The sequence below is a fragment of the Macaca mulatta genome, chromosome 12 (assembly GCF_049350105.2).
Source record: "Macaca mulatta isolate MMU2019108-1 chromosome 12, T2T-MMU8v2.0, whole genome shotgun sequence".
Taxonomy (NCBI): Eukaryota; Metazoa; Chordata; class Mammalia; order Primates; family Cercopithecidae; genus Macaca; species Macaca mulatta.
Window position 1 is genome coordinate 77,626,354 of NC_133417.1, and position 24,252 is coordinate 77,650,605.

Consider the following 24,252-nt stretch of genomic DNA (forward strand, 5'->3'; position numbering starts at 1 on the left):
ACTGCCTTGCATCTTTGGCAAATCTTCTATGGGACTTCCCTGCACCTGCCCAGTGGGTAGGAGACTTCTAATAGTAATGATGTAGGATCCTGAGCCCAGGACTGTTCCTTGCTCCTCCAATAATGACAAGGTTTTGTTTTCCCTTTCTCTAGCTGTAATGAGTTTTCATCTAGTCTTGGAGATATACAGAGTTTCTGCTTCTTCCCCCAAGGCTAGAGGCTTTTGTTACTTGAGAAAGTATCTAAGGAGGGCTTTGTGACTTTCCCTCAGCAACTGCACTCCCCTCCTCCAGGCCTGCACCACCAAGGAAGACTCCCTCTGGTTCCCCACCCTCACCCAGTCTTTCTCATGAGCACCAAATGGAAATCTGTGAAGAAGATCTTGTAAGTGTGAACTGCTTTTCTGTCTGTGGCTCCCAGACAAACCTGTACTGTCACACTAGTTCACAGTCAGACTTCTGCAATTTGTTAGAAATTTTAGCAAGTCTTTCCTACTTTTTCAATGCCAACCAGCACCTCTTCTTCCTGTGTTCTGCCAAAGGTGAGCCAGAGCTCGCACCCTGTATTCTTAGAGAGACCTTGGATTCCAAGCTACCTAGTTGCCCTATGGCCTTAACAATCTGATGGATTCAAGAAAAATTATGAGTTTGTATTTTATCTGTGTTTTTCTTATTTCTAGGGTGGAAAAGGTGTTCTTGTCTGCTTTCTACATCCTAGGTAGAAGTAGAACTCCCATTGTATCTTTTTGTTGTTGTTGTTTTGAGACACAGTCTCACTCTGTCAGCCAGGCTGGAGTGCAGTGGCATGATCTCGGCTCACTGCCACCTCCGTCTCTCAGACGCAAGCAGTTCTGCCTCAGCCTCCCAGGTAGCTGGGATTACAGGCGTGTGCCACCATACCCAGCTAATTTTTATATTTTTAGCAGAGACGGGGTTTCACCATGTTGGCCAGGCTGGTCTTGAACTCCTGACCTCAGGTAATCTGCCCGTCTCAGCCTCCCAAAGTACTAGGATTACAGGCGTGAGCCACCATGCCCGGCCCCTATTGTATCTTTAAAGATATTCTAGAGATTAACATTTCACAGATTTTTCCCAGTAATGCACAGAAGGGTTAATAATTTTCACTATCCAAATTTTCATCTTCACATTTGGCTGAGTCACAGAACAGTTAGGAAAAGGCCAGGCAATATTGTGTCTGGCATATTGCTATGTGCACTCAAGTGTTATCATTATTTTCTTGTCCTACAAGAAGACTTGGAGTTTCCCAGAATAGCCCCACTTTGTGGGCAGAGGTGGCTGGCTGGCCACCAAACATTTATGCTCCCTTCTGTAGTACAGTGCCATTGGGAAGAGTTGGCCCTTCCATAAACTACACTTTACAGCTTGCCTTACTGTTAGCTACTGCCATGTAACTGTGTTCTAGCAAATATAAAATTGCAGAATTGATGTGAGCCCCTTTCAGGCCTCCCCTGTAAAAGCCACTCATGTGGCACTCCTCCATGCTCCTTCCCTTACCAACAGGTGGATGCAAATGCCCACAGTGATGTGGGAAGTCAGGTGTTTAAGAAGGCAGAACCTCTATTGGTCTGAATACCTAATGACTGTGTAGAATGGAACTCATATACTCCCATCCCCCAAGACTGGAGTCAACTTGGATTATTTCATGAGCAAGACATCAACTTTGTGTTCCAGCTCTTAGAGATATTGAGGTCAATTGTCTGGGCAAATGGCCAACCCTAACTAATCTTATCCTTTCCTTCCCTTGTCAAATCACCTGGTCAACCTGCTCTGATATGAGATTTTTACCAGGCTAGCCAGTTGTCTGTAGGTCATTCACAAGAAACAAACTCCTGGACCCTCACCATTCGTGTGTAGATGAAGTCGAGAAGCTAAAAACTAGATGAGATTTAGAAAAATATATTTTCCAAGGGTGATAAAAGATTTCATCTGATGTATTGACTCCAAATTATTATTAGTGGCTGCTTATAGAGCTGTGTTGGGAAGTTGTCTGAGGCAGTGTCCAGGCTAATAGAAAAGAACACTGTGATTAATTGGCAATAACTATCATGGCAGGTGAGGTAGGAGTGATGGCATGGGTTCAAAGAACTTCGTCATCCCTGGGACTGAAGCCAAGCTCTTAGATGCATTCAGTCAGCTGTTCCTAGAAATAGTACCCATATTTGTAAGTCTCAAGTAGGAGGCACTTACCATTAAGGCAATATCCTTACCATGGCTGCTACTTATATAAGTTGGTATGATTTATTGGCAGCCTTAATCAGCTAAGTTATAAATGAAATTTACACATCCCTCTGCCTAGATTCTGCTTGTTTAGTTTAGAAATCAGGTATTTTCAGGACTCAAAATTTCTAGTAAAACAATTTTGAAGGCACACATACTGCTTCCATCGGAGCAGTGGCAAAGCAGATGATTTTAATCTTTGGGATTGTGATCTAGTGTCTTGAAGTCTATTCTGATGATCCGATGAACTCCTTACTGGTTTATAGATGGTCTGGCAAATAGAAGGAAACAAAGAATAGGAAACAGTCCCTGATACAGACAACTGTTTGGTGGTTAAAAAGCAGATAGACCCCTTCTTTCTGCTGTGGGAATTAGGTTTACTTACGGTGGCTCTCAAGTGCCTGGATTTCTTAAGCTACATGTTCTTAGTTATTACACTATTTTCTTGATGACAAAGGACGAAATTCAGATACACACACCTAAGTCCAAAACACACTGCATCCTAACAAAATCTTAGTTGAATCTTTTTCACAAACACATTAGAGATTTTTTATTTTCACAGGACATGGGAAAGAGTAATATATTTTGAACACAAAATAAAATGGAGAATTTAGCCAAAAAGTTCATGTAATTTCTAATCATGAGGAAATAGACACATCCAACTTGAAGGATATTCTGTAAAATAACTGCTCCAGAGTCTTTTAAAAATGTCAGTCATTAAAGAATTTTTTTAAATGGTTGAGGGATTGTTTTAGATCAAAAAAGACTAAAGAGGCACAACAACTAAATGCAATGCTCAATTCTCCATTGAGTCCTGGCTAAAACAAGCCAAAAAGATAGTTTTAAATCTTTTGGAGAAATTTGAATATAAACTTTATATCAAAGTTAAATGTCTTGAGTGTGAAAACTGTACAAGAGTTTCCTTCGATAATTTTAGATAAGTGTTGTAGTACTTAGACCATGGTGTCAAAATGTCTGCACTTACTCTCAAAGGAGGTGCATTACACTTAAAGAGATGTGGCAACTGTGGTCACTGTTGGAGAATCTAGATGAAGGCTATACAAGCATTTATTTTTCTGGTCTTACAACTTTTCTGTAAGTTCAAAAATTTTCACATTGAAAAGCTGGGAAGAAAAGTTTTTCTACTTAATGGTATATCCTAAGAATTTCCTGTAATATTATATTATATCCTAACCACTCATAATGACTACTTTTAATAACGCCATGGTATTCTTTTGAGGGAATATGTATTCTCTTTAATGATTCCACAATTTAGATTCCTAATAAATAATACTTTAATGTGTGTCTCTGTATGTGTTTTGTAGATTCTAATCTTGGCATAAATTTCCACAGGTAGGTTGCCGGATCACATGGCCATTTATGGAGAATTTGAAACATTCTGCTGTGATCTATTATTTTTTTAAGCTGCTAAGTGAGATGGCAGGATCTTGATAAAAGTGAGTCATTTCAGTTATATTTCTGTGAGCCTGAATATTTTTAGATTGCTGACACCCCTTTTTCCTCACTCATCTGCCAACCTCCCTGATAGCTGTGGGGCCTTGGTTCTGTCTTTCCTGCCATTTATTCCTATAGATGAGATTTTTCAGACTGAGATACTGGGCACCAAGAGGCCAATAAGAGTAGGAGGAAGTTGTTAAGCTTTTCAATATTTTGTCAAACAAAATTCATACATTTCTCACGCTGAAGCTCACATAAGTGAGTTCAGACATGGAGTCTGGCTCTGGTTCAGCTTTGATAGGTAGGGCTGCAACCTCAGCAGCTCAAATGCAACCTGAGACCCTGAGCCAGAACCATCCCATGAAGCTGCACCCAGGTTCCTGACCCTCAGAGATTGTGTGAAAGAACGAATGTTTGTTGTTTTTAGCTGTTAAGCTTTAGAGTACTTTTTAAATGCTGCGATAGATAACCAATACAGATTCTGGAAGTGAGATGTGGCCATAACAAAAACATAAAATGTGAACAAAACACTTGAACGCGTATTTCATAAAAGGAGATATGTGAATAATAGGCATATAAAAAGGAGTGCATTAGTCAGCAGGAAAATGCATATTAAAAGCACAATTCATTACCACTACACACCTACCAGAAAGGCTCCAAGTGTTGGTGAGAATGCAGAATATCTGGAACTCATATATTGCTGGCAGGAGTATGAAATGGTATAAACGAACACAGTTAACCTAAACCTAAGCCAGTCGACCCAGAAAGTACACTGCTAGGTTTATACCAAGAGAAATGATTGCATACAACCAAAATAAGAGGAAAACATAAATGTTCCTAGAAACTTCATTTATTACAGGCCTAAACTGCAAATAACTCAAATATTCATCAGCAGAAGAATAGATAAATAATTTGTGATATATCCAGGCAATGGAATACTACTCAGCAATAAAAATAATTGAAGTATACACACAGCAACCTGGATGAGCCTCACAAGCACTATTTTGAGCAAAAGCATGCTATGTTGTTTCGTTTATATGCCATTAAGGAACAGGTTAAAACAAATTTATGGTGATAGAGAGTAGTGGTTGCTTCAGGATTGGTAAGTTGTACCAACTGGAAGGTAACAGGAGTGAACTCTCTGGGGTGATGGAAATGTTCAACATTTGATCTGGATGGTGATCACATGGTTTTATATATCTAAAAAAATCACAAAATAGTCACCCATTTTCTTCATTTTACTACTATATAAATTACATGTCAAGAAGATAATGTTGAAAAGATCCAAATGCCTTTCTGGCCCTAGAGAACATGTCTTTGGTCCCTTCTCTGACTTCTTCTCTGAACACTCTTCCCCTTATTCACTCCCCAAACACCCTGGCCGCCCTCCTGCTCCTCCAACACGCCAAGCATACTGCCACCTCAGGGCCTTTGCACTAGCTCCTCCCTTGTCAGCACTCCCTGCCTCAAATATCCCTGTAGATACCATCCTTTGCTTTATTCAGGTCTACCTATCATTGTCACAGTTCTCTGGAAACAGAGGCCTGGGCAAAGGTTAAGGCTTAGAGGGTTACTTGGGAGGTACAATCTCACACAGCTGGCCGCTCAATATATTAGTTTCCAGAGCAGCTGTAGTAACGCACCACACACTGTTGTCACTCAGAACAACAGAAATGTATTGTGTCACAGTTCTGGATGCTAGAAGTCTGAAATTCAAGTATGGCGAAGCCATGCTCCCTCTGAAACCTGTAGGGGAGGCTCCTTCCCTGCCTCTTCTAGGCTTAGTGTTTGAGGCTCTCTGTGGTGTTGCCTAGCATTTAGATACATTACTCCAATCTCTGCCTCCAATGTCACCTCACTATCTTCTCCTGATGTGTCTCTGTCTTTCTCCTTCTAAGAACAAGAGATTGGATTAGGCCCCCACTCCCTTAATGACTTCATCTTAACTTGATTCCATCAGCAAAGACCCTATTTCCAAATACTATAAAGCCACATTCACAGTTCCTGGGGGTTAGGACTTCGACATATCTCTTTGGGGAACATAGGTGAACCCATAACACTCAGTCGGTGCACAGGCTTGGCCACACAGCAGGCTGTGTGGAGAAATTGTGCACCAGACGGAGGGGGAAAGGAAGAGGCAGTTCAGCTGCCCAGTATCCTCCAATCTCCTGTTTCCTGTCTCCCACTGGTCAAAGTCCATTCAGGGGGAATTAAATCCTCTTCCTTTCCGTGTTGCATCATTCAGCCCCATTGGCAGTTGCTCGGGAAACAAGGCCCTGCAGCTTGGCATTTCAGCTGAGTTTGGACATGGGGAGAGAAGCCAGATATTCTAGGCCTGTGGCTGGTGAGCCTCAGGCAGGAAAACCACAGGGGCCTGTGGTGGCTGCAGGGAGCAAGTGGCTGAGGAAGGGACAGGTGGTGCTGAGACAGGCCCCAGGTTCTGCCCAAATGTCATCTGACCAGAGAGGCCTTCTCTGACTACTTCATACCAGATAGATGCCCCTTCCCTGTCTCTGCATTTCTTTGTTTTGCTTAATCATCCTTCACATCAATTATCGCCATTGGACATATTATATATTTATGTGTTTATTTCCTATGTCTCATTTTACTCACTACCACAGCGTTCCCTGCAAGTAGGAAATTTATCTGCTCGTCCTTTGCCCTTTTTTCAGTGCCTATCACAGTGTCTGGCACATTGTAGGTGCTCAATAAATATTTATTGAGTTTCAATGACTCGAGGAGTCAATGAATATAAAGAAATGAAAAAGACTTTGTCTTTGCAGTCTGTTAGGGAGTGGCTGAGTGGGTGGCAGTGGGGTTCTCTTAGGTCCAGACAGGCCTGTCTTAAGCAGGTCAGGACCCAGGTGCAGCTGAAAGCAGAGCTCCATTTTCAGGGCTTGAATTCCGCAGCTCCCTGAGGAGGCCAGGGGCTGCCAGGATCGCAGCTGCAAAACCTCTGGGTCATAAGGCAGAGGAAAGAGCAGACAGAGGGAACTCTTCTCATCTGGACTTGGAGGGTCGACCTTGCCCGGAGGGGAGGTTATCGCTTCCTGCAGAGTCACAGTGGGGAGAAAGAATCCTGTCTTCCCAGGTTGACCTCTTCTAAGCTTCCTGAGTTACTTTCTGTCTCTGGAACCAAACTAGTACTTTTAGTCCCAAAATGCCAGTAAATATATCTTCTTTACTAGCTGTGGCACTATCATATTTTTAAGGTGAAAATTAGGGTCACCTAAGCAAAAGAGCTCAGCTCCTTATTACTTATTGCCCAGTCAAGATTTAATATGTCTCACTTTAAATGACAATTGTCCATTTTACTTCCTTCAAGTCACATATGCTCTTGGTTCAATATAATCACTATGATTTTTAGTCACATTCTCTCTTTCCTGTGCTATTTTCTCTGTGGAATCCACTATATAAAGTCTTCCATTTTTTGAAAAATGTAGGAGACCATATTGGATTACTGGTGAAAAGGAAATTGTAACAAACACTGGGTGACCATAATTCATTCAAAATTAGTTTGTGGTAATTTTCTCGATTAGTGTGAAAAATGTGCATAACACAGGTAGAGATTTTGTGAGTTGAATAATGTACTCTGTGTCTTTCGTACGATAAAAAGCAATGGCAGCTTGTTATTTCACCAAAATAAATATACTCCACTAGAAAATAGTCCTAAGACTAAAGCTGTGACATGGTGACATTTTCCTCACTGCAGATTATGCACCAAAGTTCATTACTGCAACTTTACCACCTGAGGTTGAGAAAGTGGCATAGGTAACCCTCTCCTTTTGTTTCGGTGAGGAAGTGCAGGCTTCGTTTTGGTGAGGAAGACTTCGGCATAGGTGGAGTGCTGAACCCAGTTTGGACCTGAGTGATTTGTGGATTGCTGACTTACACCATTCGCGGTTTGTGAGGAATTGTTCCTTCTGGGAAGGGGGCAAGGCGGAGCTTTCAAGCTCTTTCCTAGCCTGTTGCCTCCCAGGATGCAGGGAGTTTGTATGTTACAGGAACGAACGCTAATAACTACCATTTTCTTTATAGAGGTCAGTATGCTTCTCAAGCAGACACAGTTACTTCCAGGACAAAAGATTTTTCTTTTCTCTTAAGACTTGCTTCCATTAATAACTAAGTCACAAATTTTAACTCTGAATTTTTTTTTAAATTAAGGGAGTTCATTTTAACTTTGCCTCCTGACTGTATAAGTTACCTTTCTGTAAAACTAGGAACTATAACTGCACTTACCTATGAAGTTATCTGAAGAGCACAGGGAGTACAAAACAGAACTTTACCTTAGTCTTCTATGAAGCTGGAGATTGGAAGGCAGTCACTAGACAAGTTCAAACCAATTTTTTTTTCTTGTGCTCATATTTAGTTGTCTGCCTTAATTCTAGTGCCCCGAAGTTGGATATATCTAAAGTACAGTTAAAACTAAATGGCTAATTCCTTTCTAATTTAAATTACTTTTACATGCCATAATGATAGAAATACAAAACCAAACCAAAACAAAAACTCTGCTTCTAAAAGTCACAAAGAAATGTAATAATACTGTCGATCTAAAAGAAAGGAACTGAGGCAGAGTTAATATAGGTAGGAGTTTATTTGGGCCGAGTTTGAAGATTGCAACCCAGGAGCATAGATGCACGTTGCCCTGAATAGACACTCTGATTAGTGGCAGTTACAGGTGGACTTTTATTTATCTTTTTATTTTTCTTTTCCTTTTTTCTCTTTTTAAACAGGGTCTCACTTTGTCACCCAGGCTGGAGTGCAGTGGTACAATCTCAGCTTACTGCAGCCTCAACCTCCCAGGTTGAAGTGATCCTCCCACCTTAGCCCCCCAAGTAGCTGGGACTATAGGTGAGTGCCACCATGCCTGGCTGATTTTTGTATTTTTTGTAGAGACGGGGTTTCGCCATGTTGCCCAGGCTGGTCTTGAACTCCTGGCCTCAAGCAACCGACCCGCCTTGGCGTCCCAAAGTGCTGGGATTACACGAGTGAGCCACTGCACAGGGCCTACAGGCTGAGTTTTAAAGGTAAGAAAGGAAGACAGCGAGTGGGCTGATACAAAGTTGTTTGTCAGGAATTCTCATTGGTTTACAGAATTAACACTGATTAGTGATTGGCTATACATTGTTAAGCTATAGGGTGTGGGTTATAGTGTCCGGAGTGTCACTATTAGATTAATTTATAGCTACTGTGGCAATAGCTAACCAGTTTCAGGAGATAAATACATAGCTCAGAGTGGGGAATAAGGTACAACTGTGATCTCATTTTAATGCTTCTCTGGGCCTAACAATTCAAAAGGGCTCACAATCCTCAGATGAAAGTTCTTTTCTTTCCTCAATACCTAATTTAGTACTGAAAATATTGAGGTCCTAAATGTGGGTCATTTGTGACTTTTGCTTTAGCAGTAAAGTCTAAAAAATTTTGTTATCGTAAATAAAATTTTAGCCACTTTCCTGTCCCAACTTATTATTGCTTTAAGATCTTAATCCAAATATATTCCCCTAAATGGACAAATCACAGTTTTAAAACAAACCACAAGCATTTTATTATAACCCACAAATTGGGACTGTCCTGATCAGATATTTTTAATTACGCATTTCTTTTTTAGAAAGCTCAAGAGACTGTAAGAGCTGTACTTCCCTAATGAGTATGGTATTCCTCACAACTCCCAGGCGAATCACTTTGCGGAGAAAAGGCAATTGTCTTGGTTGAGTAGGAATTAATGTTGAAGGTGTGGAAGGAAGTTGACTTGATTCAGTTTTCACTAGCCTAAGTCACAGATGTTAAATTGCAAGTTTCACAGGAGGCACCAAAGTAGAATAGATACATAATTCCAAATTGAGATGCCAAGATGCAAACTTTCAATCAAAATACTAAAGACCAGTTTCACGGGTCCAAAACTTCTCACCCAAAGGGGGAAATAACAGTGCCTATGAAGGAGAAATTAAAGGAAGATTTTGTGAGGAGTTGTAATGGTTAATTTTATGTGTCACCCTGAGTGGACCAAGAGGTCCCCAGATTAAACATTGTTTCTTTGTGTTTTTTGTGAGGGTTTTTCTGGATGAGATCAGCATTTCAATCAGTGGAGTCAGTAGATGGCCCTCCTCGAGGAGGCAGCATCCCATTAGTTGGGGACCTGAACAGAACAAAAAGAGAAATTTGCCCCTTTTTTCCTGCCTTACTGCTAGCACTGGGACATCTCATCTTCTGCTCTTGGATTGGGATTTTTAGCAGCTTCCTTCGTTTTCAGGATTTTGGATTCAGACGGAATTACACTGCTTTCTTGGGTTTCCATCTTGCAGATGGCATATGGTAGGACTTCTCAGCTTCCATAATTGTGGGAGCCAATTCCTCATAATAAATCTCCTTTTATAGATACAGATATAGACATAGTTATAGATATATAACCCATTGGTTCTATTTCTCTGGAGAACCATGACTAAAACAGGAATATTTTCTTGTTTTAGTCATGGAAAGCCTTGAAAAATAGTATTTCTCATATTATTTTTTCCTCTCCATGTGGGCCACTCAGAGAACCTATAAGTTGGGAGCATAGGGGATTGTTGTCTGACTACAGCCCTGGAAACCTACAGATCAAGAGAGAGGGACTGGTGAGCCTCTTTGGCGAGTGAAGAGGCTGTGCTGTTTGTAGGATTGGTCTGCACTGAGTTTATTAGAGCAAAATAGGCATTGAGTGTCCCTATGGACCAAATGTGGGACACACAGAAGAGAATGATCCTGGAGCCCCTTTAAATCCTGCGCAGGAGGACAGCTGGGGTGTGGGTGGAGGATAAATTGGGAGTCCTATAGAGGGAGGAAATTTGGAGGGGACTCAGGAAATCCAGTGGCACTTGCCTATGTGGGGGGCCCAGCAGGAGGGGCACCTAAGAAAACATGAAGGCACCCACAAGAGAAAGAGCAGGCTTGACATTTGCCAGGTTTGGAAAAGACAATGCCATCTTACAACTGTTCCAGTAAAGTAAGAATTTACCTGCCCTTCTTTTCTCTCTTTCCTTCCCTACTCTGATCCTGGAAGGGTCAAAACCAGCAGCTTTCATGGTGGTCTGGGATGAGGAAGGAAAGGAGAAGCTGACCACGTCTTCTCTCCTAAAGGCTGAGACCTGCCTATGACCAGCTGTAGGTTGAGGAGGAGGAGAGAATTCTTTTCTTTGAAATAAAGATTGAAATATGTAGCGATATATTGGTTTGGGCACTCTAATAGAAAGAATCTGGTACTTTCTATTACCTATAAGTGACCAAAAAAGCTATATCCAGTGGCAGAGGTAGAATTGCCTTCACTGAGCAAGTTTAAAAAGACAGTGAGAGAAAACATTAAAATTGCTTTTATGATTTCACCCCAGGAGTACTGTGTCTTCATTGAATTGGTTATATCACCAGCAGGAGTGATAGATGTATTTTAATAACCTACCTTCCAATCAGGTACCTAAAACATGGTGAATCAGATTTTTTTCCCCATATACAGATATGAGTGAATGCTCGATCTACAATAGAATTTCCTGGAGAATTTCTATGGGTTTCTCAGGAGACCCATCCCTTGTATCCTTCATAGCCAAAAATTGCAATTTATAGATGTCAAAGCCCTTTAGTATAAGTGATCTCGATGGCTTATCACCACCAGGTCCCTGCGAAATGCAGAGAGCACCTAGTATTATCTGTACTATATGGAGAATAATAGCTAAGAGTTATTGAACACTCACTATGTGCTTGGCACTTGTGCTAAATATCCTACAAATACCAAATTCATGTATAATACTATTAATTTCTCCACTCTACAGATGATGAAATGGAGTCTTAGGCTAAGCAGTTAATTTAAGGCCAAACATTTAGTAGAAGATATGGCTGCAATTTGAACTTGGCTGTCTGCCTTCAAATTCCTAACTTTGAACCTCTGCTCAGATGAACAAAATGGAAATCAGACATTTAGCAACTCGTTTGAGGATCTACATAGCATGAACAGATATTGGTCTTGTCTCATCTTTGTCTCATGGAGATCTTCAGTAGAGATCTTAGTTCTCTAGTAGAGAAAGAGTTCACTAAACTACAGGAAGGAGATTAAGCAGATAATACCTTTTCCCAGTGAAAAAACAAGTCTCAAAAGATAGTGTAAGTAAATTATAGCTATACACTAGAATATTTGGTGGCCAGAAAAAAATGTTTAAGGATTTTTTAAGGAAAGTAAAGCATTTTTCCATTCCAATAGAAAAAGTAGCCTATAAACTATTAATGCTTTCAAGTCTGTTTGAATATATGTATCCATACACATACATGATAGGCACATATATACATATACATATATGTATATGTTTGTGGGTACATGTATGATCATATCACTTCTAATTTTTATTTTTTAAAAATTTTTGTAGAGATGGGGGTCTCACTATGTTGCCCTGGCTGGTCTTGAACTCCTGGTCTCAGGCAATCCCCCTGCCTTGGCCTCCCAAAGTGCTGGGACTACAGATGTGAGCCACTGTGCTTGGCCTTGATTGTATCTTTTTATAATAGAAAAGTTTAGAATTAAATGCACTAAAATATTAACAGTATTACCTCTAGGTGATGGAATTATGGGTAATTTTTACTTTTTCTCCTATACTTTCCTGTATTTCCCCCCAAAAGATCAATCATATTTTTCCTCTCCATATGGGTTCATTAATAATTTACTTAACATTTTTATTGAGATAATTTGCATACTATAAAATTCACTCATTTTAACTATACCATTTGATGATTATTATTAATAGAGTTGTGTATCCATCACCACAGTCCAATTTTAGATCATTTCTAGAAGATTTTTCAGGTCCATCTGCAGTCATCCCTTATTCCCACCTCCCAGACTTAGGCAATCTCTAATCTACTTTCCATCTCTATAGATTCGCTTTTTCTGGAAGTTTCACATAAATAGGATAATACAAAATGTGCTCTTTTGGGACTGACATACATTATGTTCTTTTAAAGAGAGAGAAATAAATAAATATTCTTTGGTTCTTTGCCTTTCCCATCCAATCCAAGCAAAAGCCCATTTTTTTCTCTTAATACTATAATAACTAATTATCAGCAGAGTTTCCTTTATTCCTGTAGTACTTGACCAGCAATCAAATCCCTTTCAGATCACAAGATAATCTATAGGACAGTAAAGCTATTCCTGACGTTTTAAGGATCTCTAGTTTTTAATTCCTCACACATTTCTCTATTTTTACATTAAAAAACTGATTTATAACTATTTTGTTCTTACCCTCTGGAGAGTCATTGTAGACATGCCCTATACTGCCATTCTACTGGCAGAAACAGGGATACCATCACTGATGTGCAAGGGTTTGGAATCAGACAGACCCAAATTCAGCTCTGGGGCCCCATCTCCTGTAGCTGGGTTAGACCCTTCCTGAGTTCAGCGTCTTAGTGAGTATCTTGGACGCTGTACCTTCCTCTAGGGCTGGATGGAGACATGCGCACGCTCTGGATGAGCTAGTGATTTTTGGTGCTCCTTCGAAAGGATGTTCTTTAAATAAGTCTTCAACTTCTCTTTAGAGAAAAGGCAGGGCCCCCACACAGCAAAACAAAGGCCTTGCAATTCATCAGGGCTACACTCCTTAAAATGCACTGTAAACTCCTCAAGGGTCTCACTCTCACTCCCAGCAGCTCATCAGTGTCTTCCTTCCAATCCAATTAACACTCTCCCTGAAAGTACTGATACATATCATTTTCAATATTTCATTACATTTTCAAGGATTTATTGCTCTTTGTGGAGTAGTGTCCTTCTGGCTCTGCCTCATAGAGTGTTCTGAAGATTAAACCGGATCACACATCCAAGGAGTGCTGCACAGGGTCTAACACTCAGTGGATGTTCAATAAATGGTAACTATTATTAGTATCATAACCAAAGCTATGGCAACTCCAAGCCTGTGTGATAATACGTGATGTGCAGCTCCTTTCTCCTCTAGCTCCTTACTTGGAAATCTTCTTTGCAGAAAGCCATTTTCGGAAAGCTTTTGGTGACCTTGAAACATTCTCAGGTGCTCTCTGATGTTTTAATAAATGAAACTTAATATATATAGGAGATACAGTTCCTCCTTCATACCTGTATAGTAAAAAAGCTGCAACATAAATACCTTTGGTTAACCTTTATATAGTATAGTATTTTAAATATTACCATAAACATGATAGAAATTAACAGAATGAAGGTTAACTGGGGGAAAAGCCCTGAGCAGGGAGGGAAGAGTTGCTGCGGGAACACTGTGGCAGGTCTGAAACCAGATCCTGGCTATCGAGCAGAGGGAAATGGCACATCTTTGGAGGCTTTTATATCATGGTAATAATTGTTTTATTAGAATCAAAGCATCCCAGAGAGCACTTGCTCTTTCCTTCTCTCCAGTCCCCTTGACTCTCCCCTTAGCAGGATTGGATGGGAGGTGGGGGCGGGGGGAGGGGGAACAGTACAAGAAAGCAATGCTATGTCCCTTTCTCCCATTGTCTGGCCCCCAAATGCAGTGCCATAAATATCAAAACAATGCTTGGTAATAGTCCAAAAGATTTAACTTGTCCCCAAATTCCTAAACGACCATTGGCATGTAATTTGGTTCTTGGCAGAGTGTAACTGAACAACTTGTAGACATGACATTTGTGTGAACATCTACAAGAGCCAGGCCGTTATCACCACCCATTCAACACTCCAGCCAGAGGAAGAACAGCAAGTGGGGCCAGCCATCCAAGTTCACCTGAGCGCTCCGGGGTCTCATCCTAAAACCTCAGTTCTGCTGTGGCCCGGCTGCTCCCCATTCTCAACTGTGTTTTCTTCACCATGCAGGTGATGGAAGCCCAGGAAAGCCCAGGGTTCAAGGCCAGTGACTTCAGCCTGTCACCCCCTCAGTCCGCATCGGGCCCACCAGCCCCCTCCCTCCCTGCCCCCAGCCCTGCCCGCACTGCCCCCCATTGCGCCCAGCCCTTCCTCACCCCGCGGGAGAAGCTGGCCTCTCATTCCTCACTGAGAGACTCGACGGGCGGCCCCACGCCAAGCCTTCCTCGCCCTCCCCTCCAGCCCTTTCTGAAGGGGAGGCAGCAAAGGTGAGCAAGCAACCGCCGCAAGTTTCGGCAGCTGCTGAGGAAGACTCATCGGTTTCTAAGGAAACAGAGAGGCAGCAGCCATTTTAGTGGCATTTGCTGTATGAAAAATATATAGACACTGGCATCCCCCTCCCCACTCGCGCCGCGGCGCCTGCCCTCCCGCCCCGCCTCAGAGGCCCCGGGATGAGGGTGGGGCCCCAGTCTCCGAGGGACGCAGCGGCCACCTGTCGCAGGTGGCCAGCCACTAGGGTCGCCAGCCCCAGTGCCCCCCAGCGGGCGGGACCGCGGGGTCCCCACCCCGGGGCGGAATTCCCACCCCCGGGCGCCGCAGCGCAGCAGCGGGCGGGCGGCTTGGCCCTCCCCGCGCCCGCGTCCCGCCCCCCAGGTCCCCTCCCTCGCCCCCCCGCCCCAGGCCGCGGGAGCCCGCGGGGAGGGCGGGCCCGTCGCAGCCGCGCTGGTCGCCAGGCGGCCGGGAGGAGCGGGGTCCGCGCGGCGGGCGAGGCGGGGGCGGAGGCGCAGGCAGCTCGAGCGCGGGAGGTCGCAGCAGCCGGGGACACCGCGCGCCGCCGCTCAACATGGTCGCTGCGCACGCTGCCCATTCTTCCTCCTCCGCCGAGTGGATCGCCTGCCTGGATAAAAGGTAGCTCGGCCGGGGGCCGCAGCTGGGGGCCGAGCTCTGCGGCGCTGCCCGGGCCCAGAGACCGCCGCAGCCTCACACCTGGGCGCAGCGCGGCCGGGCTGCGGGTGGCCGGGGTCCCCGAGCGGGGAAGGGGTTGAGGTCCTCGCCCGGGAGATAGGAGGACAAGGACCCCCGCCTCTCGTGGGGTACCAGTGGCATGAGATTATTACACGTGGTGGAGAAAATGCAGCGCAGTAAGGGGAGAGAGCACCCACCTCTCCAACCCCCCGCCCCGCCGCGACTCCAGGCTCCGCTCCTGGGTGGGGGTTTATTTTCTCTTGGCATCACGGGACGGAAGAATCGATGCATACCCTCTCTGGCTATTCAGACCTTGCGGGGTATTAAGTTTTAAGGAGGGGTGGGGGCACCGGCAGGTACAGAGTAACATTCTTTTTTTTGTTCTCGAAAGCAAAGTGTGAGGGACCCAGTGGAGCTGTCGAGTCCCTTGCTGAAATTCACAGCTTTCTGCCCCCGCAGTCGCTCGCTCAAGGTCTGTGTTAGAGAAGGTCATTTGGGAGGCTGCTTTCGTCTTAATACCTGCTTCTCGGGAAAAGACCTTTACGCTAAAAAAAAAAAAAAAAAAAAAAAAATTAAAACCGTACATAAAGCATATAACTCCCGACGACAGCTCTCTCTAAGGAGGATGTGTATGTTAACAGTGGATTGCAGTTGTTTCCAGGCTCTGACAGCATAATATTCTGTTTGTCCAGATTGCAGGTTTAGCAGTAAACATTACACAGTATGTTAGCAATTATAGCTTATTACCCTGATTAAAAGGTGATGCATCTGAACTTTTAAGAACTGAGCAAGAAATCTTGCAGAGTGAACTGCCTCTGAATTTCGGAGTTTAATGCAGAAGGGCAATGATTCACGTCTTGCAGCTATCTGCATGACATCTCTATTTGCATTTGTGTGAAATATTTTGTGTTCTGCCATATTGAAAAATTTTCAATTAACAGATTCGTAACACGATCAAACTTGAAAATCTTAAGTGTGACATGCTTTGCATACTCTATTATAGGCCTTTGTTGAAAAATATTAAGTAATTTGAGAAAAGCTAAATGTAGCTCATTTGAATAACTTAATATATCTGATAGTCTTGACTTTCAATTACCATACAGTAGCAAGATTTTTTGGCAGGCAGTGCCCTATTTATGTCTAAAATGATATGTACTAATATTAGAAATAGTTGCATGCAATAAATAGTAAGAGAATTAAAGTAATGGTTAAATTATACAGGATTATGTAGAACTAAGAGCATTTGAAGGATAGAGTTGTTAATGTGTCAAGTATCTAAATTTAATAGTTCAGGAAAAAGGAATTATATGGGATTCAAGATCTTGCACTTAACCTATAAATAGTGGTGCTTCCTTATGAATGGAATGTTTAGATAATAGATAACATATTTCTATGTGTATAAATGCATGGCATGGCATTTTTTGAACAGTCGTTAATTCACTGGAAACCCATTAGTCAATAAGAAGTACTTATGGCAAAATCATAGAGCAATACTAACACAAGTGGGACATAGTCGACTCTCTCTTTTCATAATGTGTATCTGCCCAAATGATTTTGCTTGAAATGGATTTTTTAGAGCATGATGCCCTCACTTAATGCCACCATTCATAATGGAAAAAAAAACTAGGAAAAAAAAAAAACCCTTCACAGATACTGAGTCTAGCATCAGAAGAGTCAGATGAGTGGACAGATCAATAAGTTAAGGGTTTTAGGAACACAGCTGTTACCAGTTCTGTTATTGGACATGTCACTTTTACTTCCTTGAGTGTCTGAAAAATGAGGATAGGACTATCAGGGATAAGTGGACAAATGGAAGAAGAAAAAAAGGTGAAATACTTTGAAAACTGTGAGGTGCCATGTAGGCTTTTTATTTTGTGGTATTAAGAGAACTTTGCATGTTCTGCAGTGTTCATGCCAGAATTGATACCTGTGAGGAACAGTTTAGGGCAGCAATCTCATTGTATGAAGGCTGTGGGGGCCTTGTTTTAAAGGTGTGTTTTTCTCTTAGATTGTTTATTTATTTATTTATTTTTTAGGAAAGGAGAAACATTGAGAGTGTTTATGGAAGTTGTCTAGGGAAGCCCCCTGAAAGCCCTGTTTAGTGGAGACAGTGCCTTGAACGTTTCTGAGAAATGCTATCTTGATACTCTTTTCCAGGCACTGTGCTGGGCACTGGGGATGCAACAAAATATGAGAGTTGCTTATAGGCTTGGAGGGTAGGGGAGATTGGTGGTGGGACGGCTGTATAAACAGCTAACCACAATGCAGTGGTAAGTGCTTTAATGGAGATGTATAAAGTGCTTGGGGAATGCAGATGAGTGAGTTATCGAGATGCTTCCATAGGTGTCCTGCGTAGATCTCAGAGGCTGAGAGAAATTTTACCAGGCAGAGAATAGGGAGGGTATGCCAGGCAGTGGTGTGGCATATGAATATGCTAATTTCTTCCCAACTACAAATTCCTGTTGTGACCAAATCTAGAATATAGGAATGTATGCTCTATTTTTATAAAAACTTTTTTATAATGGACATTGTCAACCCTGCACAAAAAAGAAAGAATAGTACAATGAACCCCTGTGGGTTCACTTGGGAATATGATACTGGGACCTTTTAACTGGGAAAAGGACGTAACTGGGAAACGTAGTTCAAATATATGCCTCATTCAAGTGACAACTGTTGTGGATGGTGAAAAAAAGAGAAACCCTGGGACTGGAAATAAAAAGGAGAGTTAAAAGAGGAAGTCTGCAGGAGTAAAGAAGTATGCAATGAATGTTGAAGTGAAACAAACAAAACACAAGGAAAATCAAGCCTTAAAGTGTTTGTTAGGAATGCCTAGAAAGTTATCATAGATAGGATAATACTTGCAAGTGGGGAAGGGGATTACAAGTGTGTAGATATGTAGATTAGGTTAAAGAAAGAAAATCTAAAGCTTTTTATGTATCAAGCATCCACCGTCTTGGACTATAGTGGGACTGAGGAGATGAGGGTCTACAAATACTAATCTTAAAACCAGAAAGACAAGACATTGAACATTTGGATGGATAAACCAACATTGAAAAAAATCTCACATGTTAGAGTAAAACAAGCTCACCACTATCTCAGGGATCTTACAATTTTTTTCTGAGGGGATGGTAATTAGGAACAAATTACATAGTCCCACTATTTGGGACTTAAGATGGGTAAAATGTCTTTTTTTTTTTTTTTTTTTTTTGTGAGATGGAGTCTCACTCTGTCACCCAGGCTGGAGTGCAATGGCGCGATCTTGACTCATTGCAACCTCCCCCTCCTGGTTTCAAGGGATTCTCATGCCTCAGCCTCCCAAGTAGCTGGGATTACAGGCACCCACCACCATGCCTGGCTAATTTTTGTATTTTTGTAGAGACAGGGTTTCACCATGTTGGACAGGCTGGTCTTGAACTCCTGACCTCAGCTGATCCACTTGCTGCAGCCTCCCAAAGTGCTGGGATTACAGGTGTGGGCCACCACACCTGGCCCATTTTTTAATTTTAATGAAAATATTTTTCCCGTAAGGTTTTAAATTTGCCAACTGTGAACTTAAGATCCACTTATGAATCCTAGATCTCAGGGTTGGTAAAGGAGTATTATGAAGGGACAGGGACCATACACATTCATGTAGTATAGTGACTCATTGCTGGCATTCATCATGATGGAGCAGGGATTGACAAACTATGGCCTGTAGGCCAGATCTGACAGCTTGCCTGTTTGTCTTGTGGGCTAAGAATGGTTTTCACAGGCCGGGCGCGGTGGCTCATACTTGTAATCCCAGCACTTTGGGAGGCTGAGGCAGGGGGGATCACGAGGTCAGGAGATCAAGACCATCCTGGCTATCACGGTGAAACCCCATCTCTACTAAAAATACAAAAAAATTAGCTGGGCGTGGTGGCGGGCGCCTGTAGTCCCAGCTACTCGGGAGGCTGAGGCAGGAGAATGGCGTGAACCCGGGAGGTGGAGCTTGCAGTGAGCTGAGATCGCACCACTGCACTCCAGCCTGGGGGACAGAGCAAGACTCCATCTCAAAAATAAATAAATAAATAAATAAATAAATAAATAAGAATGGTTTTTCACATTCCTGAATGGCTGGGAATAAAAGAAGAGTAGCATTTTGTGACCCATGAAATTTAGATGAAATTCAAATTTCAGTGTCTATAAACAAAGTTTTATTGGAACATAGCCGTGCTCATTTGGTTACATATTGTCTACAACTGCTTTCCCGCTGCAGTGGCAGAGCTGAGTAGCTGCAATGGAGACTGTGGACCCACAGAGCTTGAAATACTTACTATGTGGACCTTACAGAAAAAGTTTGCCATCTTTTGTTATAGATGAAAGAACCTATCTAAGTGATTGACAGTGAAACCACTGGAGATGAAAGAAATTGTCTTCATTTGGAAAGGAGTTCACAGTGTTTGGTTTCTTGTTCTTTAATTAGAAGTATAAGTTGGAGAAAGGTCCTCAGTTGATTGGCTTATTTGAGGAACACTGGCTATCACAGCCAAAGCAGACGATGAAGTTAGCATGGTTATTCAAAAGGTTGTGATCTTTCAAAGGCAGCAGATGAATTTTTTTAAGTATTCATATTTCAGTTTAAAAATGCTCCAGGGACAGTTTCCATCTGACTTGCCCCCAGATAGATATTATGTTAGTTATTTTGATTAGGTTGAGAGTGAAAGAAGTCAAGGGACAAATTTGTTAAGAACCAAAATGCTTTGTAGCACACATGGTGAGAGAAGATGACTCAGATATCAAAGAAGCATCAGACATGGGTCCACCCTTGAGAAATACCGAGGATCAAAGAAGCACACAGAGCAGAAGGGAGTCCCTGGAGGAGGCTGGTATTTACTAGCCAGGTCCCAAGGGATGACATTACCCTGGTACATCCTCCAGGGCTCAGGCTGGTCTTGCAATCTCAGAATCCTGACTTGTTAGCACATCAAAAATTAATACATCTTTCAGCGACAGATACACAGGTACCAGACTCTCAGAGACTGTAAAAGCCAGAAAGACGGTTTATTAATTTGACAATAAGATCTGTCACATCAGAGAAGTGGACACTCATGTCCTTTGGCTAATGTATTCTTCTAAGTAAGCCATATGGGAAATCCAATTATTCTCAGAAGTCCGTTTTCTGCATTTACAATGAGAAGCCAAGCTGCCAGGAGGTCAGGATGCTTACATCTTCTGACCTGTATAAGAGTACATCCTCTTCCTGGAGCAACAGAGCCTGGGAATTGGATGATAATGAGAAGGTAGTTCTGGGAATCGTCCAGGACAGTGTGGCTGCCACCTTTTCCGTCACATCACCATTGCCTGTGCTCCCACAGTGCACTTTGGTCTCACTCTGTCATGACATAACACAAGTCCAACTCCATTGTAATGGCCTGCTTAGTTCTCTTTTCACATCACTTGACTTTAGACCCTATATTTTATTCATCATTTTATCTTCAGCTTCAGTGCAGTGCCCTGACTAGAGAACGTGCCAATAGGCCCAGGGCGAGATGGCCACAGAGGTCCTTCTCCTCAGGGATGATGGCCTCTGCAACCCTGTAGGAAGGCCCTGGCACTGGACCCTGTGCTGGGGAAGGAACATCTGCCTCTGTTGCTTCTTCTATGTTTTTTGGCTAATGTGAATACTTTTTAAAAATGACTCTGCATAGCTCTAATCTAATCTGTTTTTCCTCCTTAAATCCTCCCCCCACTTTTTTTTTTTTTTTTAAAAGAACATCTTTTTATTATGGAAAAAAAATCAAAATATACAAAAAAAAAAGAAATAGCAGTATGATTCTTAATTCTTTTTGTTTGTGTGTGCGTGTGTTTTTAGACAGGGTCACTCTGTCACCCAGGCTGGAAGGCAGTGGTTTGATCATGGCTCATTGCATGCTTGACCTCCTGGGTTTAAGCGATCCTCCTGTCTCGGCTTCCTGAGTAGCTGGGAACACAGACGTGCGTCTCCATGCCTGGCTAATTAAAAACATTTTTTATAGAGATGGAGTCTCCCTATGTTACCCAGGCTGGTCTCAAACTGTTGGGCTGAAGTGATCTTCCTGCCTTGGCCTCCCAAAGTGCTGGGACTATAGGCTTAAGCCACTGTGTCCAGCCAGTATGATTTATGCCACCCCTTCCCCTACTCCAACATCATCAACTTCCAGCCAACCTTGTTTTGTTTATACCCCCACGCACTCCCCACTCCCCCCAGGATTATTTTCAAGCAAATTCCACATATTTCATCTGTAAACATTTTAGTATATGTCTCTAAAAGGTAGTGACTTTTTATTAAGAGAACAATATCACACACATTAAACAACTTGACATTAGTTCTCTAATATAATCAATTTTTCAGTCAGTGTTCAAATGTTCCCATTTACCTCATAACTTTCTTTTTTGCAGTGTGTTTGTATCAAGAGCTAAATAAGTTGCATTTAGTTGATATGTCTGTAGGTCTGGGTTCTCTCTTTCTCTCTTTTTCTTCCTTATAATACATTTCTTGAAGAAACTGGGTTGTTGTTTTTTTCAGTCTGAATTTTCATTGTACCTCCATGCAGTTTTTTAAAACATGTTCCTTTGCCCCCTGTATTTCCTGTAAATTGGTATTTGGGTCTAGAGTTTGACTTTTTGTTAAGAATGCATCACAGAAGTGTTATATATTTCCATAATGAGGTATATAATATCAAGTGATCTCTTTTCATAATGTTAACAATTTATTGTTTTTAAAGTTTAATGCTTGGCAACTATCTATTTGCAGTTTATCGGGGAACATTTCACTGTGGCCCCAAATACATGGGAGCACATGACATATATATTTGGAGTAATTCGAGAACAATACAACCTCATATGTAATTAGGGTTAAATTCTGTGGTGCTGATTTTACTTGCTTTAGTCTATTAGGAAAGGAAAGTTTAGCCAGACCTGGACTCCCTCAGACTGGGGATATATGTAGGATTGGTGTGCTTAGTCCACACCCTTGGCCTTGCTGCCTGGTCTCCTGCACACAGCCTGGGAGCTGGAAAGAGTCTTCAGAGGAAAAGTGGTGCTTAGCAAAGCAAATCCAGCCTCTTTGTCTTAACTGGAGTTCTCTCAAATGGATTTCTGGCCCCTCCTGTGAGGGTGGGACTGGCAGATACATTTTGTTGGAATTTCCCATGAGCTTGGAAGATTTTATGGCCCTCTCATGGTAGCTGCTTATTGTCCTACACCACCTCCTCAGCCCCCATGCAACTAGTTTTTCTTCAGTCAGAATAAAACCATCTTTGTGCATCCTCAACAGTGGTCAATGAGAGTGGGTTTTTCCTCCAGTACTTTCACGTCACAGATGAGGGAGAGACTGCCCTAGGAGTACTGAGAGACTGAGGGAAGAGAAAGAGGATGGGAAGAACTGGGTGGGGAGGGAGACAGTGAGATCCAGCTGAACATCTGACAGAAAACAATCTGGCTGATGAGCGGAGGCAGACAGTCCTGGCGTGTTGACTCAGCTGCATCCGTGTGCACCCGCTTGCTTCCCCAGCCCCAAAAGAAAAACAAAGTGCTGCCACTATTCTCTTTTCTCTCCGTGCCAGCTCTTTCTTGGAGCGCTCATCTGTTTCCTTTGCTGTAACTGTGCAGATTCCTTAAACTCCATATCTGTGGCTTATCTTCTAGACCAGATGTATTTTTGTCTGTCTGTCGGATATTCCCACATGAATATCCCATTAATCTTTTGTGGTGCAGACATTGTTTTCCTTCACCTACCTCTGCTATAGAGGCTGGAAAAACAACATACTTATTTTCCCAATCTCTCTTCAGGTGAGGTTTCCATGTGACGCTGTCTGGCCAATGAGACATAGCAGAAGTCTACTAGAGGTTTCCAGGGGAGCTCTTGCTTTACCCATGTATTTGATTCCCCCTTCCTCTCTTCTTTCTGCCTGGAGTTACTACCGGAGGCCTGGGCCTGTGGCAGCCATCTTGTAATCCCAGGAGGAAGTGTCCAGAGAAACACAGAGCCTCCAGTTCTGACTTTGTCCTCCTGTTGAACCCAGATCGGTAGTTACCCACCTTCAGATTTTTGTTTTGTGAAGAAAAAAAGCCCCATTTCTCTAAAGCATTCTTTGGTGTTCTATCATTCACCATCAAAATGATCTCTAACCTAACAGACTGATACTTGTCTAAAGTTGACCTCATCTTTTGTAGCCCTGCTCCCCATTAGTTTCTCCTTCTTGCTTTACTATTTTATGATGTTGTGACTTCCTCATTCTCAGAACTTTGAAGTTATCTGCATTTTCCCTTTCCTATGTCCTTTTCCACATCTAACCAGTCAATAATTGTCTTGACTTTTATATTCCACTTTTATTTCAGGGCCTTAGCATCTGGATCTCCCCGTTTTCTGTTTCCAGTCTGGAAAACATGATATCGTCAAATCAACTTTGTCTTAGGATCAGCCAGACCTGGATTCAAATTCTGTCACCTCTACCCTCTAGCTATGTGATCTTGATCAAGTTATTAATCTTTCTGAATCTCTGTTTTCACATCTTCAAATGAGATTCCCAATGCCTACAGTAATGGCTATGTCGAGGTGTGTGAGCTAATGCAAACGTTGCATGGTCATCTCTAGAGAGAAAATGTAGAAGTTAAAAATTTAGGAGTCAGATTATATAGGCTCAAACCCCAGTTTAAATTTTATTGATGGTGTAATTTTGGGCAAGTTATTTGGTTGTAGTGGTTACTTTATAGATTCATTGGGATTTTCCCTGTAGACAATCTTAAATGTGAACACTGGCAGTTTTACTTAGTTTTTCTGATT

At 42.3% G+C, this 24,252-nt stretch overlaps 1 protein-coding gene and 1 long non-coding RNA gene across 3 annotated transcripts in view; one reads left to right on the forward strand and one right to left on the reverse strand.

The window, feature by feature from the left end:
• Positions 1-2,592: 2,592 nt before the first annotated feature.
• On the reverse strand, positions 2,593-15,568 carry LOC100428990 (uncharacterized). Its single transcript, XR_013402045.1, has 4 exons — positions 15,489-15,568; positions 14,660-14,825; positions 13,659-13,787; positions 2,593-6,823 (listed from the first exon to the last, which is right to left on the reverse strand). It is a non-coding gene; the product is annotated as an uncharacterized LOC100428990 (long non-coding RNA).
• RAPGEF4 (Rap guanine nucleotide exchange factor 4) overlaps positions 15,213-24,252 on the forward strand; it is a 308,971-nt gene continuing 299,931 nt past the window's right edge. For both annotated transcript variants that reach the window (XM_015110377.3, XM_077957208.1), the window contains exon 1: positions 15,213-15,410. In XM_015110377.3, coding sequence (XP_014965863.1) covers positions 15,346-15,410 — 65 coding nt within the window. In that variant the 5' untranslated portion in view covers positions 15,213-15,345. The remainder of the gene's footprint in view (positions 15,411-24,252) is intronic.